Source organism: Struthio camelus, chromosome 17 (assembly GCF_040807025.1).
Source record: "Struthio camelus isolate bStrCam1 chromosome 17, bStrCam1.hap1, whole genome shotgun sequence".
NCBI classification, from domain to species: domain Eukaryota; kingdom Metazoa; phylum Chordata; class Aves; order Struthioniformes; family Struthionidae; genus Struthio; species Struthio camelus.
The window spans coordinates 2,645,216-2,660,652 of NC_090958.1; the positions used below are offsets into that span (position 1 = coordinate 2,645,216).

Consider the following 15,437-nt stretch of genomic DNA (forward strand, 5'->3'; position numbering starts at 1 on the left):
GAGAGCAGCATGGAGGAGAGTGAGGCTGAGCTCTTGGAGGAGCGCGGGCTGAGTGGTGCCAGCTCCGAGAACAGGAGGCTGCTGTGCAGAGCAGAGCCTCGAGGGACAGCGTTTCCTGTTCAGCTCCAACATCTGGCTCTGGGGGACTCGGCAGATAAATCACAAGCTGACGGGCTGGGAGAAATCTGGCCACTTCCTGTGGGCCTCTTCCCTGCCGCCGGAGCCGCCAAACACCAGCTGAACTCCCTCTGCTGAACAAAGAGCCCAGCCGCCTCTGCTCTTTCCCTTCTGGCGGAAACCTCCCCACTTGGGACAGTGCAGATGCCACATGGATGGGGCACCCATGGACAGGACACCCAACTGCCCCCGCTCACAGCCAAGTCCAGAGCGTCAATCTGACCCAGGGCCACAAGTCCTGCTACACGCTGCTGTCTCTGACTGCACCCAGTACAAAAACTCCCTCTGCTTGCATGTCGCAGAAACACAGAGAGATTTTGCAGTGGCCAGTTTGGGGCTGGTCCAGGGAGCAGCCGAACTCAGGGTGCTGCGCAGCATCTCTGCCAACAACTCACCTGGGTGGTCGACTGTAAACTTCTACAGTATCAACTGAAAATGAGTATTGCCTTCCACGCCTCCCAAATGGCCGCATGTGAGTGGCAGGTGATATCAGCTCTAAAAATACTTCTTATGTGTCTCTGGGGACATTGACATTTGGACTCAAGACTGGCACAAAGCACTGAGAAACATGAGAAGGTAACGGGTAAGGGCTGGCCTGGTTGCACCAAAGCCCTGAGAGCAGCATGGGGGACCTCACTGGATGAGCAAGTCCTTTTGTCTGGAGGGACACCGAGGTGCACGCCGAGGAGAGGCAGGTTCCTCGTGCACTCTGATACTAGATCCTGCTGCTGCTATTTACGTCAGGACATTTTGGCAGGGAAGATGAGGTTTTGGGATTTCCTGACCTGCTCGGCCAGTGTTATGGCTGGGAGAGGCTGTTGACCCCTGTGCTCCTTGGGCAGAGGCCAGCCCAGCACTAGGGCTGGAAGGGACGCCCAGGTTGTTGCTTCACAGCCAACCTCGTGTGGCTTGGATCGCTGTGGCACACAGGTCTTGGCCTGCTTCCCCAGCACAGCTCCATTTTACTCCAAGTATGCCTTAAGGGTGCAGAAGAACCATTGCTGTTATCATCCCCTCATTTCTCCCAGATCTCCATCTCTGAGGTCCTCAAAAGTCCTGTTTCAGAGGGCTGATGTGCACAAAAGCCAGTGGATGATCCGAGGACAAAGACCCACTTTCCTGGCAGCTGGGAAACTGAATTCCTCACAAACTTCCTCCTCCTTAGGCAGGGAGTGGTCTCCTCCAGCAGAGCCACAGCACTGAGATAGAGAAGTCACTGGCCAAGACCTGAGGAGTTTTAAGTCCCCTTACTTTCTGGTCAGTCCCATCCTGCTCATCCCAAGCAAATGACAGTTCATAAAGGTTGTTCTTAACCTTGAGGTGTTTGATCTTTGCAACTTGGAAAAGAGACACTGAGGTGTGGAGCAGGAGCATGTAGGGGCCTGCGAGGAGCAGAGCACAGATTAGCCCAGGTGTCTGCAGAGCTACACACAACCAAGACCCACACAGGCATCCCAGCGCCAGTACCGCTCACATCCCCAACAAGTGAACCCTGTGAAACCCATGTACACAGGGAGACCCTAAGCACGCGCCCTTGGCACTGCGGCCACAAGCAGGCAAGAGGCTTTTCTGTGCTGGCAGCTAGGAATAGCTGGAGGTGGGTGCATGGGGAAGCAGGATGTAACTGCACTAAAATGATCTGATACTGGGGTATGGAGAGCAGATGTGCTCCTATGGCGAGGCTGGTTCCCTCTGGTCTCCCTCTCTGGCTCAATCTGGTGGGACAGAGCAGCTGGTCCTGGCCATACTCCTCCTGCATGCACTTTCTCGAACCTGAGAGTCACCACAAACAACATTTTCTGCAGCAACTCTCACTTTCCCTGCTCTGAACCCAGTAAAAGCAGGCTGTGCTGAGTCAGGAGCGGTTATAGAGCAGGTAGAAATTTGTTCAGTGACCTGAATTACCTGACTAAACAGCTAGAACCTGAAAGTGGGTTTTAATGCAGCTGAGAGCAAGGAATTAGTTCAAAAAAACCCAGGCAAAAAGGGATCTGACCAGTCTTTTATTAGCATGCTGGGTCAACACTACTAGGGGAGAGCACCTAGCTACACTGACTGCTGGCACAAGTTCAAATGGTGCAAACTGGCCAAGGACCTGCTACAAATCTGAGGCCAGTGCTGAAGTTGTGAAGCAGCTTTCTGACTACTGTGGCAAGGGTGTAAGCCCTGCTTTTTATAACAGGAAGTGGATTATACGATTTGGAGATAATAAGAGCAACGTCTGGCGAATTGACGAAGAGGTATTCCCAACCTGGGCTTTCTGCTGCCCAGTAAGTCACCTACAGCTACAGGACAAGCTTCAGTGGGGCTTAGAAAAATGTTACTGCTCCTGAGGCAGTTCTTTCACATGTGCATTTGTGGTTGCAGATGGTAATTAGCAGAGCAATCGCATTCAACCTCAGAACAGGAAAACCTGTCCAGCTCAGAGTGCTAGGAATTACAAGGTAAGGACAGTGCTCTCCAAACGTGAGCAGAGCAAGGGACATCCATCTACCAGACGTCACTGGCTTCAAACAGCACTGGTTTCACTCCAGAATCCCCATAGCATGCTGGGCATAGCATCTAGGTCAGCTCCAGCGCTGACCTGGCACTCATGCTGGGGGGTGCGGGACAAAGCATTCCAGCAATCCTACAGACTTTCCTGTCCTGTGTTTCCCTCTAGGGCCATTTCAGGGTCAAAGACCCACAGAGAACATGAGGACTGCTATGGAGTAACACCTGCTTTGACTTCCGAATGCACTAGATTTCCAGGTGGAGTTATGCAGTGGCACCTTAGTCACAGGTGTCAAAGGGACACAGAAGCCACTGACACCATCCCAGCATGTTTTCCTTGCTCCAGCGATCCCCAGACACTCTCAGGAGGAGGCAGGTTGATATATCACCCAGTCTGCCTGCTGGAGGGGCCAGGCGCTCCCAAAGCTGGCTTTGGTTCTGCCTCTCCATCCCCATGTTGCCAGGCATGGGCACCCTCCATGCTGCACGGGGTGGAGGCCAGCCTCCAGCCTGCCTCTCGCACTGGATAATAATAAGAACACATGGCGCTGCATGGGCCAAGGCAAACAAAAGCAGCCTGTGACCAAAGCATTTCATTCCAGTGAAATAACAGCCCCCAGCCCCAGCAACACAAACAGGCTGCAGGGCCTCTCGCCCAGCCAAGCACGCGCATTGCAGTGTGGCTCTCCTTCCCGAGGAGCCTCGGCCGAATGGCACCCTGGCCCCCTACTCTGCTGGGCCTCCCGCTGAGCACCTGTGCTGGGCTTCGAGAGCATCCTGAGCACTTCCCCAACCCTGCGCTGGCACAGGCTCCTCAGCCCAGAGGAAGCTGAGGCTTAGCTGTGAGGGGCAGCCTTTCATGGAGCCAGGACTGGGGCCATGGGGGCTGTTGTTGCCCATCTCCCTGTTTACACAGAGCAGCTGGGTGGGAGCCAGCTGCCTTCGGGCCGCTCCAGGAAACGTGCGCACACAGCCCCATTCAGTCCCAGCCAGCACTACCCCCACCCAGCCCTGCCACACACAGGGACCCTCTATCTTCCCCGAGCCCTGCCCGGCTGCTTCCATAAACACGGCCTCTGTTATCATTGCAGCAGGAATGTTTCTCCAGCCTCAGTGCACTCTGCTCTGGGCCAGAGCTCTACCATGTCCAGAGAGGCCACCTTTGACGCGGCCCCTGCCACAGGTTGCTGGAGCTCACACATGGCTTGCAGAGAGACTGGTGACATCTCCCCACCTGCCCCCACGGGTGCTCATGCCCTTCTGCACCCTGGAAGGGGAGAACTGGCCACGTGCAGGCCCCATGCATTGCACACACTGCTGCTCCATGCCTAGAGCCAGTTTGCCCGGGCGCCAAGCAGCACCACTGGCACATCCCCTGCACTGGGCTGACAGCCTCTGAGACAGGGGGTTGCAAGAAGCATTGCAAAGGCTACCAAGGACCATCTTCCCTCCTTCACATCCCCCTGCTTTGAGCGCAAGTTACTCTGCTCACAGTTCACATATGGCCATGAAATCCCAAACAACATGACAACAGGATTCATGGACAGAGGATGCTGCATCGGACTGGACCACCAGCTAGTCTTCCATGACATCCACACTGGTGCTGTGCACACTTCTCCAGGAAAGTGATGGGCTTGTCATGATACAAAGCTGGCCTGACATGCCAGTACAGGGTGGGGAGCACTGTTTTATATGCCCAGTTTATTTGAAATGGCCTGCTCAGAGGCAGCAGCTAATGCCTCACGCCTCACAATGGGATGAGTGGAGAGCAGTGATCTTTGCAGGGCTTCTTCCTGATCTCCTAAAAGGAGGTTGTTTCTTTTAAGAACGCAGGGAGATTTTTGGAGCAAACGAGACTACTTGTGGTTCCAGGAGCCAGCAGACTTCCCAGCTGCCTGGATTCGTCCCTGACAGCCTACGTTAAAAGGTTTTCGCTGGGTACTGATGATAGAGTGCAACTGGACCACTATGAGCCTAGTAGCGTGGGGTTTGTGCTTGGGTAACGCAGGGAAATAAGACGACGAATTCTCTGCCCTGGGTCTGCCTCTCTGTCCTCATCCCTGCTGTACCTGGCACTGGGTGCACTCAGGCGCTGACTCGGGTGCTGTGTTCATGGCATGTGCTTCTGCGCCTGGCTCCGAGTCCAGGGTGCAAAGCTGGGGTAGGGCAAGGCCAAGACCAAAGCACAAACAAGAGGTTTCACTGCTGTGAGGAGGACCATTCCTCTACATGGGGAACTGAAACTGAAGTAGCACGCACAAAACAGCTCAGCAGAGCTCCAGGCACCTGTGCAAACCACTGCAGCACTTGCACAAGCAAAATGATGCATGTCAAGATTCAGATAAAGCAGGCAGAGGGAGGAAAGGTTCAAATCCCATCAGGTATAACCAGCTGGCAGAGCACAGTGAGGCTCATGCAAGCAGGAGTATCCAAGGGGAACAGTCACGCTGTGGAAACACTGCCCTTTAATGCTGCTGGGGACCTGCATCCCCACTGTCAAGAGCACTGCAGTATTGCTCGGGCCCCACACCTCCACTCAGAGGGCTACAGTATTGTTTGGGACCCACACATCCACCCAATCGCTGCAATGCCCCTGGGAACCTACACCTCCCCAAGTACTGCAATAACTCGGGAGACCTGATCCTCATCTTCCCGAAAGCTACAACACTGCCAGGGAGTTGATCCTCTTCCCTGAGCACTGCAGTACTGCTGAAGCCCTGCCATGCACTACACGGGAGAGAAAGAGCCTACAACACACCAAACACAGCCCTACGGTAGTATAAAGTGCACATTGCCTACTCATCAGCAGTTGCACACTGCACAGCACGTTCATGACATGGCCACGTACACAGACTGTGCTCACGGCACTGCACATGACTTATTCCTGCATTGAGAGGATTCTCATAGTGGGTTTGGGGCTGGAATGAGTGTTGCAAGTTGCATAATCTGTCCTGCCTGGGTTAGACCTTCTGCCTTTCCCTGTGTCATATATGGGTTTGGCTCTCCATCCCAGCCTAGATATCCTCTCCAAACATTAGCACCTTACCTACAACCTTGGGCAATTTCTGGCGGCGCAGGGGAATTCGGGGGAGTTTCATGCTGATTCGACTGAAACGTCCACATAAACATCTTGGTGTTTTCTTGGCTGCTGCTGGGTCCTGGTTTGCACTGCAAGAAAAGACAGCACTCCCATCAGAAAGATGGCAGGACATAAGCCAGGGCAACTGTACCTGCTCTGCTGGGGGTGGCAAGGGCATAACGTTTTTTATGGAATAATATACCAAGTCCTGGTGCCAGAGGTTCAGGGCTGTTGCAGATTCAGAGGTTTCAGAGAAGAGCCAGGACAGGAACTGAGAGATCACAAAACACAAGCTGCAGCAAGGGACCCCAGGAGCACAGTCCACATTGCTTTTCCCCAGAGGAGTTTTAAACTCAAGCACAGTGGTGGCTCAAGGCAGGAACACACCCAGGATACACACGGTCAGACACTCACTGCTGTTGCTTTCAGCCTTACGTATCAGTAGGCACGTGTCAGGCATGTCATGCTGGGACTCGGAGCAGCCCAAAAGCCGAGTGCCTCATAGAGGGCAGGACACCGGCAGTCCTGCCTCAAAACACCCACAGGGCCCAGCTAAGCTCCTGAATCATATGATTAAGAAAAAAACAAACAAACACGTGGCCCTTCTTTATTTGCTCTCTGGTTTTGAAGCCTCTTGGGGTTGAGCTTTCAAGCAATTATCTGCAGCCACAAGAGCTAGAGGCTTAATGTGTTTATTAAATTCAACCTGAAATGCTCTCATCTCCACAGCGCTGCACGGGCCAGGGCAGGACGCATTTTCCCTCTGTCCATGGCATGCGTGGCTGCTTGCGTGGTAGGAAGCGGAGGCCCACTGGCTGGCCTGGCTCGCTGCTTGCCTGTGCAGGTTGCCAAGTGGTCGCTTGCTCAAGAGCTGGGGAGGCCACAGCCAGGCAGCTCCCACCACTGAGAAGCACCACAGGTGCTCGGGCAGCCTGGTGCAGGAGCCATTGCTTGCTTTCCCAACGACTCTCTGCCCTATGTCCAGTGCCAGTGGCTGCAAAGATGTTTTGGGATGGGAGGAGCAGAAGGAGAAGGCAACCCCTCTCTGATACGTTCCTGCCCTACAATGTTGTGGGACTTAGCATTAACCTCTGGTGCAAGCCAAGACACTGGGTGTGACCCCCCAGCTCTGTGGCTGTGGCTTCTTGTGCAACTGGACACATGGAAAGCTACTGGCAGGAGATGGGGAGAGGGACTAGGTGATGGAAAAGGGAAGGCGCCCAGCCTCTGGGAGCAGAGCTTGGCTGCCCAGCAGCCTGGCACGGCCATGACATGGCATGGGGTGAGTCACCAACGCACGCCCCGCCAACATGGCTCTGCTCTGAGCTCCCAGAACCACAAAAGCCTTGGAAGAGGCCACCCCACCACGTCTGTATGTGGCCCGACAGAGCTCTGCCTAACTGGGAGCACAAGGCTCCACTCCAATGGGAGTGGGAGATGAGACTGCTCCTGGAGCAGAGCATGCAAAAAAAAAAACAACCCCAAAACCAAAAAAGCCAAAAAGCAGATGAGGGGGGTCATAGCCACTGTGCTGGGAGGGGACAGTGCTCACTTTGCAGGGCTGCCCTGGTGTTGTACACCGTGTGTGTGTGCTCCGCCGGCAGCTCCATTTTGCTGCTCCATGGCACCGGCAGCGAGATCCGAGCTTTCCCAGCCTAGCAGGGCTCTCTCAGCTGGCAGGGGCATTCACCACTTGAGCTCTGTGCTGGGGCAGGAGCACCAGGCAAACGGTGCCCCGCACGGAGCCAGGTCAGCCCCGCAGAGCCGGGGAGCCCAGCACACCACGGACAAAGGAAACTATTTTGAGTGATTTCCCACGAAATACTTCTTAAAGAGAGCCTGTGTTTGTGAAGTGGCTTCTTTTATCTGCAGGATAATTACATGCAGACCACAGGCTCTCCAAACCAGATGTACTGGACTGGAATTTAATTGGCACAGCTGCCAAATGGAGGCTTCCGGAAAATTCCCATGCAGCAGCCGACGGCATGAGGCGCAGCCGCAGTGCGGGGAGGTTTTTTCCGCAGTTATTTAAGCTGGAAGAGCTCTCCCAGCCCCCTCCTCCTTAAGAAGACAGCACAAAGCTTCCCACAGAAAAATGGCTGCCTTCTGCCTGCTGCGAGCTCTACTGCTGTCGGACCTACGTCACGAGTTTCGGCAGACCCAGAGAGAGAGCCTTCGAGGGGAACTGTGCCCCGTCCCTGTTCAGATGACAGAGGCAGGAGGCACCGTGAGGTGACTTCCCTTGCTAGCAGGTTGCAATTTCTGCTTCGCTCCTGAGCATGGAGCCCAAGCGGTGGAAGACGTCCCCATGCCGGGTGCCTGTGCCTCAGAGAGAGGTGGCACAAGCGGAGTAGCTGGTAACCCAGTGGGCCACGAGCGTGGTGGCACATGCTCCCCGAAGCCGGAGATGATGGGGCAGCAGGGCCATGCAGGATTGTAGCTTTGCAGGGCAGAGGAAGCTTAATTTGCCTGACCAGGTTACCCGGTGTTCACAGCTCCTCAGTATCTGCATGGCTGCCTCCAGCGGTAAAAATTTCTCTTGAGCATCCTACTGCCAAGGCAGCCTCAGGCAAGCAGCACTTTAAGGAGTGGGGGGCAAGGGGGACTCATTTTACTCCACAGACTGAACGATTCATGTCCAACCACCCTGCAAAAGTGTGCTCTTCAGAGCTGTCAAAAGTGCAGACATCTTGACTTTGCTGCAGGCACTGATTTGAAAACTTCTGCCTTGAAAGACTGCTCGAATGACCTCTGTGCCAGCAGCACCCTCTGGATTGCCTTAGTTTGGCCAACAAACACAGAAATTGGTCAATTTTCTTTTCGATTAAATCTATACAATTGGAAATACTCCACACTTCTGGGTGAGTTTGGGAGAAAGCGTTCAACTGAATTTCCCTGAGCTTAGCAAATATTTCTTTTCTGTGGGTTTAGTAGGAGCCATGAGGCTGCATGGCAGGATACAGGCATTAGCTCTCCATGACATGCAGTAAAACTGCCCCTTTTTCTCCTAAGTTATACTCACTTGACTCTTTTTGCTGGTCCAGGTTTGTCATTCCGCTGCCTCGAACATTCCCACGGGGTGGGACAAAAATACAAAACAGTGCTGGGCACTGGACAAGTAGTGCTTAGGGTACAGCAGGCTGTGTGCCTCCCCCAAAGACCCTTTGCCAGTTGCCAGCGAACCCGCTCACACCTCAGGGTCCTGCTACCAGCGCCACGGTCCCGGCGGGCATGAGCTGCCAACAGCACTGCTGTTTCCAAGCACCAGCACACTGTGCTGCAGCCCCCTCGTCGACCCCGCCACAGGCTGGCTTTGGTCACGGGCTGTAACACCTCTTGTCCTCGTTGTAACACATCACTGCTGCCCCAGACTGCATCTCCCAACTTTGCCCGCTCTGCTGCAGCCAAGTGCGGCCTCAACCCCACTGTACACCAAGGAGACCAGAGTGGGAGAGACCAGCCCAGAGCCACAGCTGTGTTCAGCTTTTCTACCCAACCCAAGAAGCCCCATGGAGAGCCGAGGGCAGCAGCACTCGAAGGCTGTCCCTCACCAGTCACAGCCCTGCCGCTCTGGGGTGCAACGATGTCCCCAGCTCCCCCCAGATCTGCAGGGCCTAGCTGCACCCTGCTGACTCAGAGGCTGCAGCAGAAACTGGCTGGACTGGGACTGAACCCCAAAAACCTCTGGGAACACTGCACTGTGCAGCTTGGATCCCAGCACTCACCCATGGACTTCGTCTTTCTTGCGACAGACGCAGCAGCAGCAGAGCAGCGAGAGTAGGAGGATGAGCAGCAATGCCAGCAGGGCTCCTGCCCCGATCACCCCCATCCGCTGGTTGGCCTCTGCAAGACAGACCAGGCGCTGTTAGCTGCAGTGCTGGGAGCCTGAGGCTGGGGAAGGAGGGAGGAAAAAGCAAGGAGTGCATGCAAACAGGAGCTCCAAATGCAACCGCATCAAGAGCCCAGCCGTTAACTCAGTGATAACTCGCAAGCCCTCTGCAAGCCTTGCTTTCCTGTTCGTGCTTGCAGGCTAGGGAAGCCCCCGGGTCCTGGTGTGCCAGGGGATGCCCCAATCCACACTCGGTGGCACTCACCCATGTGGCAGGCGCCTGTCAGCGGATCACAGGTGTCATCATGGCAGATGCAGGCCTCAGCGCAGTTGGCTCCATAGTGGCCTGGCGGGCAAGTCAGGTTACAGCTGGGAAGGGAAGGGGCCATGTTGGAGCGGTCCAAGTTCCCGCCAAGCCCAAGCATCGCTGCGAGGGCTGCTCTGCCCTCACCACTCTGGCTGGCTACTTCTCTCTCCTAAAACCTCTGTGCTTTTGGAAAGAGTGGGATTGCCTTGCTGTCCACCTGCTTTGCCGCCTCAGGCCCTGTGTCAGCGCAGGCTAGGGTCGCGCTTCTCCAGGCTGCTCTCCGATGCAGGTTTCCTCCTTTGGAACCCTGCTCATTGCGATCCCTCATGACTCACCCACCTGCCAAGAGGCTTTTCTAGTCCCCTGCCTGCTTGGGGCATTTGGGCCAGCTCTGGCTCAGATGCTTTTGCTGTCTGTCCTCCACACAGCTAGATATTCCTCCTCCACTCCTGCTTATTTTGCAAGGCTGTGCAATTAAGTTCATGGCATAGCAGTTATGGAAGGTCATTAGCCCATCAGTCACACTTAAAGATACACCAGAGAGCAACAACTTAGTCCTAAGAGTCACGTGCATGGTTTCTAACTCAGCTATTTCATCGGTAATGTGGTCTCAGTACCCTGCTGGGCTGGCTCTATGCATCTCCCAAAGCACGTGCTGAGTGGAGCCCTTCCACTGCAGCCCACGATCTTGGAAGACTCCCAGATTTTTCTGCCAGAAGGGAAAACAACTGACCAACTCCTAGAAGAGATGGCTGAGGCATCTGCTTTGTCAAGCCAAATCTTGCTTCAGCTGAGCCCGGCATCAATTCTCCTCAGACAAAATGACTGCTCCTGGGAGAAGCCAGCCATCTGCTCTCTGGTCAACCTTCACCCCCTAGGTGAGGGGCTCATGCAGAAACAGGGCTGCTACCTACAAACATCAGCACTTGAGCATGGAAAATATGTGCTAAACACATGTGAAAGCACTCAGGGCTCTTGCTCTCTGCTGGTGGCATTTTGCTCTTGGACAAGGTGAGACCTGCAGCACCTGTCTCTACCCCAGCACGCCCCCCACTAGGGTTACTGTCAGGGAAAACGACAGCTGAGAGACACAAAATGCCTTTCTTTTCTAACATACTTTATTCAACAGCGGTCTGGTTGATATTCAGAAATATGGCTGAGCTGGGATGCCTTCTCACGAGTAAACCTGTCACTTCACAGTGAAGACGCTCTAGAAAGCAAACAGCAGCCTGCAGGTTTGCTTCTGAGACGGATCTGCCCATGCAGAGCAGAGACTGCACACACAACCACACATCCATAGCCTCTGGGATTTTTAAAGGAAATGTTTTCATTTTTTTCTTTGAAATTAAGTGTCTACAACAGCCACAGAAAGCATAGCCAAGGACTTTAATTATAGGAATTCAGACATAATTTGAATGGAGCAAATCAAACACTAAGCAAAACAAAAACAGCCTACGTCATGATCCAACGGCTCCAGAATCAGAGTGGAGTCACAGCCAAAGCCAGCGCTGCCAGAAAAGAGGGGCAGAGCTGCCTAGAGCTCACTTCCTACAGTCTGCCTCTGCCAGCTCATCCTAAATGCTGCCCTAGGAGCTCTCCGGTGTTCAGAAATCACTGCCAATCTTCTGCAGGAAGAGCCAAGTACAGAATGAGGTGTGTGAGACCACAAAGGGTGAAGCTCACCTCACCAGCAGTGGGACAGGTACCACGATGGAGAATTTGGATGGATTTAAGGAGTGCTGCACCAAAGCTCTGCAGCAGCCCAGAGAAAGCAGCAACAACAAGCTCTACCTGCAAGGGGATAGGTGGCACTGCTGGACGCTGAACCCTTTGCCAGCTGCTCCCAGGTGGCATCAACCCAAAGAGAGACACTGCATGCCACGTGAGCCAGCCAGGCCCCAGCCCAAGCCCTGCTCTCCTGGGACCACCAGCAGACACATCTGCTCCATCTGACACGGTCCAGCCACCTCCAGATGCCCTCGGGCACTGTGGGACATACAGCTGGGCTGGCCCTGACTAAAGACATTTCATGCTGCTTCAGCTTTCAAAGTTGCACCCTTGCACAGCCCCATGCCCACACGCCGCCACGTGCCTGTCACGGATGGGAGATTGATGCAGAGCCCACGCAGATGACCCAGCTGCTCAAAGCGGCTGGGCTGGGATAGCAAACGTGGCAGGACAGAGGGACGGAAGCAGTGATATTTTCTAGGCAGTCCAAGACACGACTCTTTAGTGCAGTTACCCAACACTTCTTGCGCTTGCAGCTGCCCCATCAGTTTGATCCAAATGTCTGTCCCAGGCTAACAGGTGTTGGGGGAGAAAAGAGTGAGGCAATTTTTTTCCAAGCAGGTCCAAACATCTCTGGGAATGATGCTGAGGAAATAAATTGCTTTGTGCACATTACAAACATTTTACCAGCCTTTCCTTTAGCATCCTTGTGACACACAGCTGAGAGGACACCCCTACAGAGTGAAGACATCCCTTTTGCCATCCTTTCAAAAACCTTCCTATATTTGGCCAAATTATAAGCTTCTGAAAAAAATAGTAGTTTGCACATAGTCACAGAGATTTGCCTGACCACCAAGAAAATCCTCAAGCGTCCGTGCCCACTAGGCATGTACTGTTTTAGCACAACTTTCCCTGTGATTACAGCTCTGGGATACTGCCAGGGCACGGCCCTATCCTCCTGCCTGCTTTCTGCCCCTTCTCTCCTCACTTGCACCTTAGGGCCAGTTCCAGCAAGGACAAGAGCACCCCCATTCACTGTACCACAAAGTGCTGCAGAGGGGCCTTTAGCTCTCATTTGAGTTCTGCCTTCAATCACTGTGCCAAAAGTGGCGCCATGCAACATCCCCTTCCCTCCCCCCAAAAGGTTCCTGCTGTGCTGGAAATCTCTTACTTTCTACTTTTCTACCAAAGCACCAAAGAAAACCACAAATCTTAAGCATGGGCTTTCTAGGTTGGTTTTGCTTCCATAACGCTATTTCCCAGCCAGGCAGCTTCCACTATCATCTGTGCAGATCTTTCAGCATGCGCAGAAGAGCACAAATATTGCACAAATCCAAAAAATCCAACAGAAAAGCCAAGGAAGGGGCTTAGACATCCCCCTCCCTGGGCTGCTAGCTTCATTCCAGCATAGAAAGGTCTCGGAGCTCATGATAGGCCTCTCCAAAACATGGGCTTTTCTGTGCACTTGGAGGTTAAGTGGCACTTTCATCTAACACCACGCCACCATTTGCCTGGCTGAGCAGAGCTGCATGCACAGCAGGGTGTTATTTCGGAGGCTGGAGGTCAGGAACGGGCTCCTTGCTTCATCACGGCTCTTGACAGTGAGTCCCAAGAAAAAAAGTGAGAAAAATTCTCAAATACAAATGCTCCCCATGTCTGCTCTCTGAGAGAACTGCTGGCACAGGCTGGAAGCCAGCCAGGCAGACCCCCAAATCTTTCTTCAACTGCCATCAGCCTCACAGTTAACTGCCGGGAAAAGCAGACACATGGTGGGACCCTTGGGAAGCTCACTTCCATGCCTGAGCTGGATGGGAAACAGTTTCCTCATGTTTTCAAAAGACATTTCTGTTCCACATTGCAAAAAAAGAGAGAAGGAATGAGAACACAATCGACCACCCTCTTCCCCAGCTCAGAGGCAGTGGAAGGAACGGATGCTGAGCAAGCAAGGGCCATCTTTTCCTTTCTTTGGGGAGGGGGGAAAAGGGAAGGGGCCAGGGTTAGGGCTTATCCCTGTGATGTGGAACATCCAGGTTTGAGTTGCAGTTCAGAGTAGGAACAACACGCAAATGCCGTAACTGTGAGGCTATTTGCTATTCTGGGATGTGGTTTTCTCTCTCTCTCTCTCTCTCTCTTTCTTTTTGACTAGAAATTCCATCTTGAAAACACTTTTTAATGAAGGCATTTGTTTTTGCCAAACTGACATTTCCTAAAGTAAAATCCCTTTGTCAAGAATTCCTCACTGACTCTGGCCCATCCACCTATTACTGGGAGAGTGAGATTTATATCACAACTTGGTGGTATTTGACCGAAAGCCCTGAGGGCATTGCTTTCCCAGCCAGGGGCTCTCCAGGCGGGCATCTACTCTCCAAAGAACTCGAAGGTCCTTTGAATGGCATAAGATGCCACCACCCTCACCACTGTAAACATGTTTTCACCTGTCACAGTCAGTGCATAGGACCAGGTTCCCAGCATCTCCCCGGTTTACTTCCCAAATTGCAGATTTATCATGCTTGAGGATGAAGGTACCACAACTCAGGGAGCAAGCACTTTGCACTGTGCTCCACAAACCTCCCAAGAATTGTCATACAAGAATGCAAGAAGCCTTTTTCTATGAACTGCATAGGACCTAAGTCAGCAGTGTGCCAAACTTCCTCTCCACAAGACTTCGTGTAGGGGCTAGAAGTGTCACCAAGTGCTGCAGCCCCACTGCTTTGCTAAATATCCCCTGCTAGGAAGCAAGGCTCTGGAGAAACAGAACAATTATGGAGCTGCTCAAGGGATCCGGGCTCTGAAATCTGCCCAAATAGGCCTCAAAAACTTTCACTCCAGATATGCAAGAAGTGAAGATGAGCTCTGTGCAAGTACATGGTGGGCTCTATCCAGTGCAGACACACAGCACATCATTCGGCACCCACCCTGGGAATTCAGTGTACCCCCGCCAAAATGGCAGCACCCCTCTGCTCCTCCCAGCCTGGCTGGCACACGGCAGATTGCTCTGAACTCACTGGAATGGTGCACATGCCCAAGGTCTGTCCCAAAGCACGCTCAGGTGCTGCTCACTTACTAAGTGCCATGGGACCCTGCCCGGCAGAGGCATCTGCCCGTCTCGAAGTGACACTCGCCATTGACGCAGTCGCTGCACACGAAGGCACAGTTCTCGCCGTACGTCCCGTTTCGACACTTGGTTTCACACCTAGGGAGCATGTGAAAAGAAGCAGCTAGAGCATCCCAGGAGCCCATGGGGACCAGTTTTTCTTTGGCAAATGGGACAACGGTCACTATTTCACAAGCCCTTCTTCTCTCCAGGGAAGGGAATGAGAGGCCCTGAGGGCAGCAGCAGGCAGTGGATACAGCTAGCTCCCCAGCATCATCCCTTCCAGCCCTACTGCCCTGTGCTGTGAGCTGCTGCTCACCAAGAGCTGTAGGTCAGCACCTGGCCCTCCTGCCTGCTCAGCGGAGCTACCAGGGAGGGAGACGGGGCTGCGTGGTGCCAGGACCGCTCCGAGTTCTGTTTGAGCTCCTAAGGTTACCCTGGGATCAACCAATAGACATACCAGGTCACAGGGACGGGGTCAGGCAGGCTTCCTATGGTCCCACAGCCAGGCCAGCAGGCTCAACCCACCTCTGTCCTCCCCTCCTGGTTGCAGAGACATGGGCCACAGCCACAAGTCTGCCTCTGGGCTCTCTGGTCATGGGCTAGCAGAGAGGCTTTGACACTGCTCCACCAAGATGCCAGAGCCTGGTGGGGACCAGCTATGTTGCCTCATGGCAGGCCCACTGGTATTAAGCGGCCTGGGCCAGTCCGTTCCCACATGTAGCCTCAG

At 53.8% G+C, this 15,437-nt stretch overlaps 1 protein-coding gene across 2 annotated transcripts in view; it reads right to left on the reverse strand.

The window, feature by feature from the left end:
* The window catches only part of SCARF2 (scavenger receptor class F member 2), a 38,527-nt gene that overhangs the window by 6,588 nt on the left and 16,502 nt on the right, over positions 1-15,437 (reverse strand). For both annotated transcript variants that reach the window (XM_068911713.1, XM_068911715.1), the window contains 4 exons: positions 14,678-14,806; positions 9,844-9,947; positions 9,475-9,592; positions 5,717-5,838 (listed from right to left, as the gene is read on the reverse strand). In XM_068911713.1, the coding sequence (XP_068767814.1) occupies positions 5,717-5,838; positions 9,475-9,592; positions 9,844-9,947; positions 14,678-14,806 (473 nt within the window). The remainder of the gene's footprint in view (positions 1-5,716; positions 5,839-9,474; positions 9,593-9,843; positions 9,948-14,677; positions 14,807-15,437) is intronic.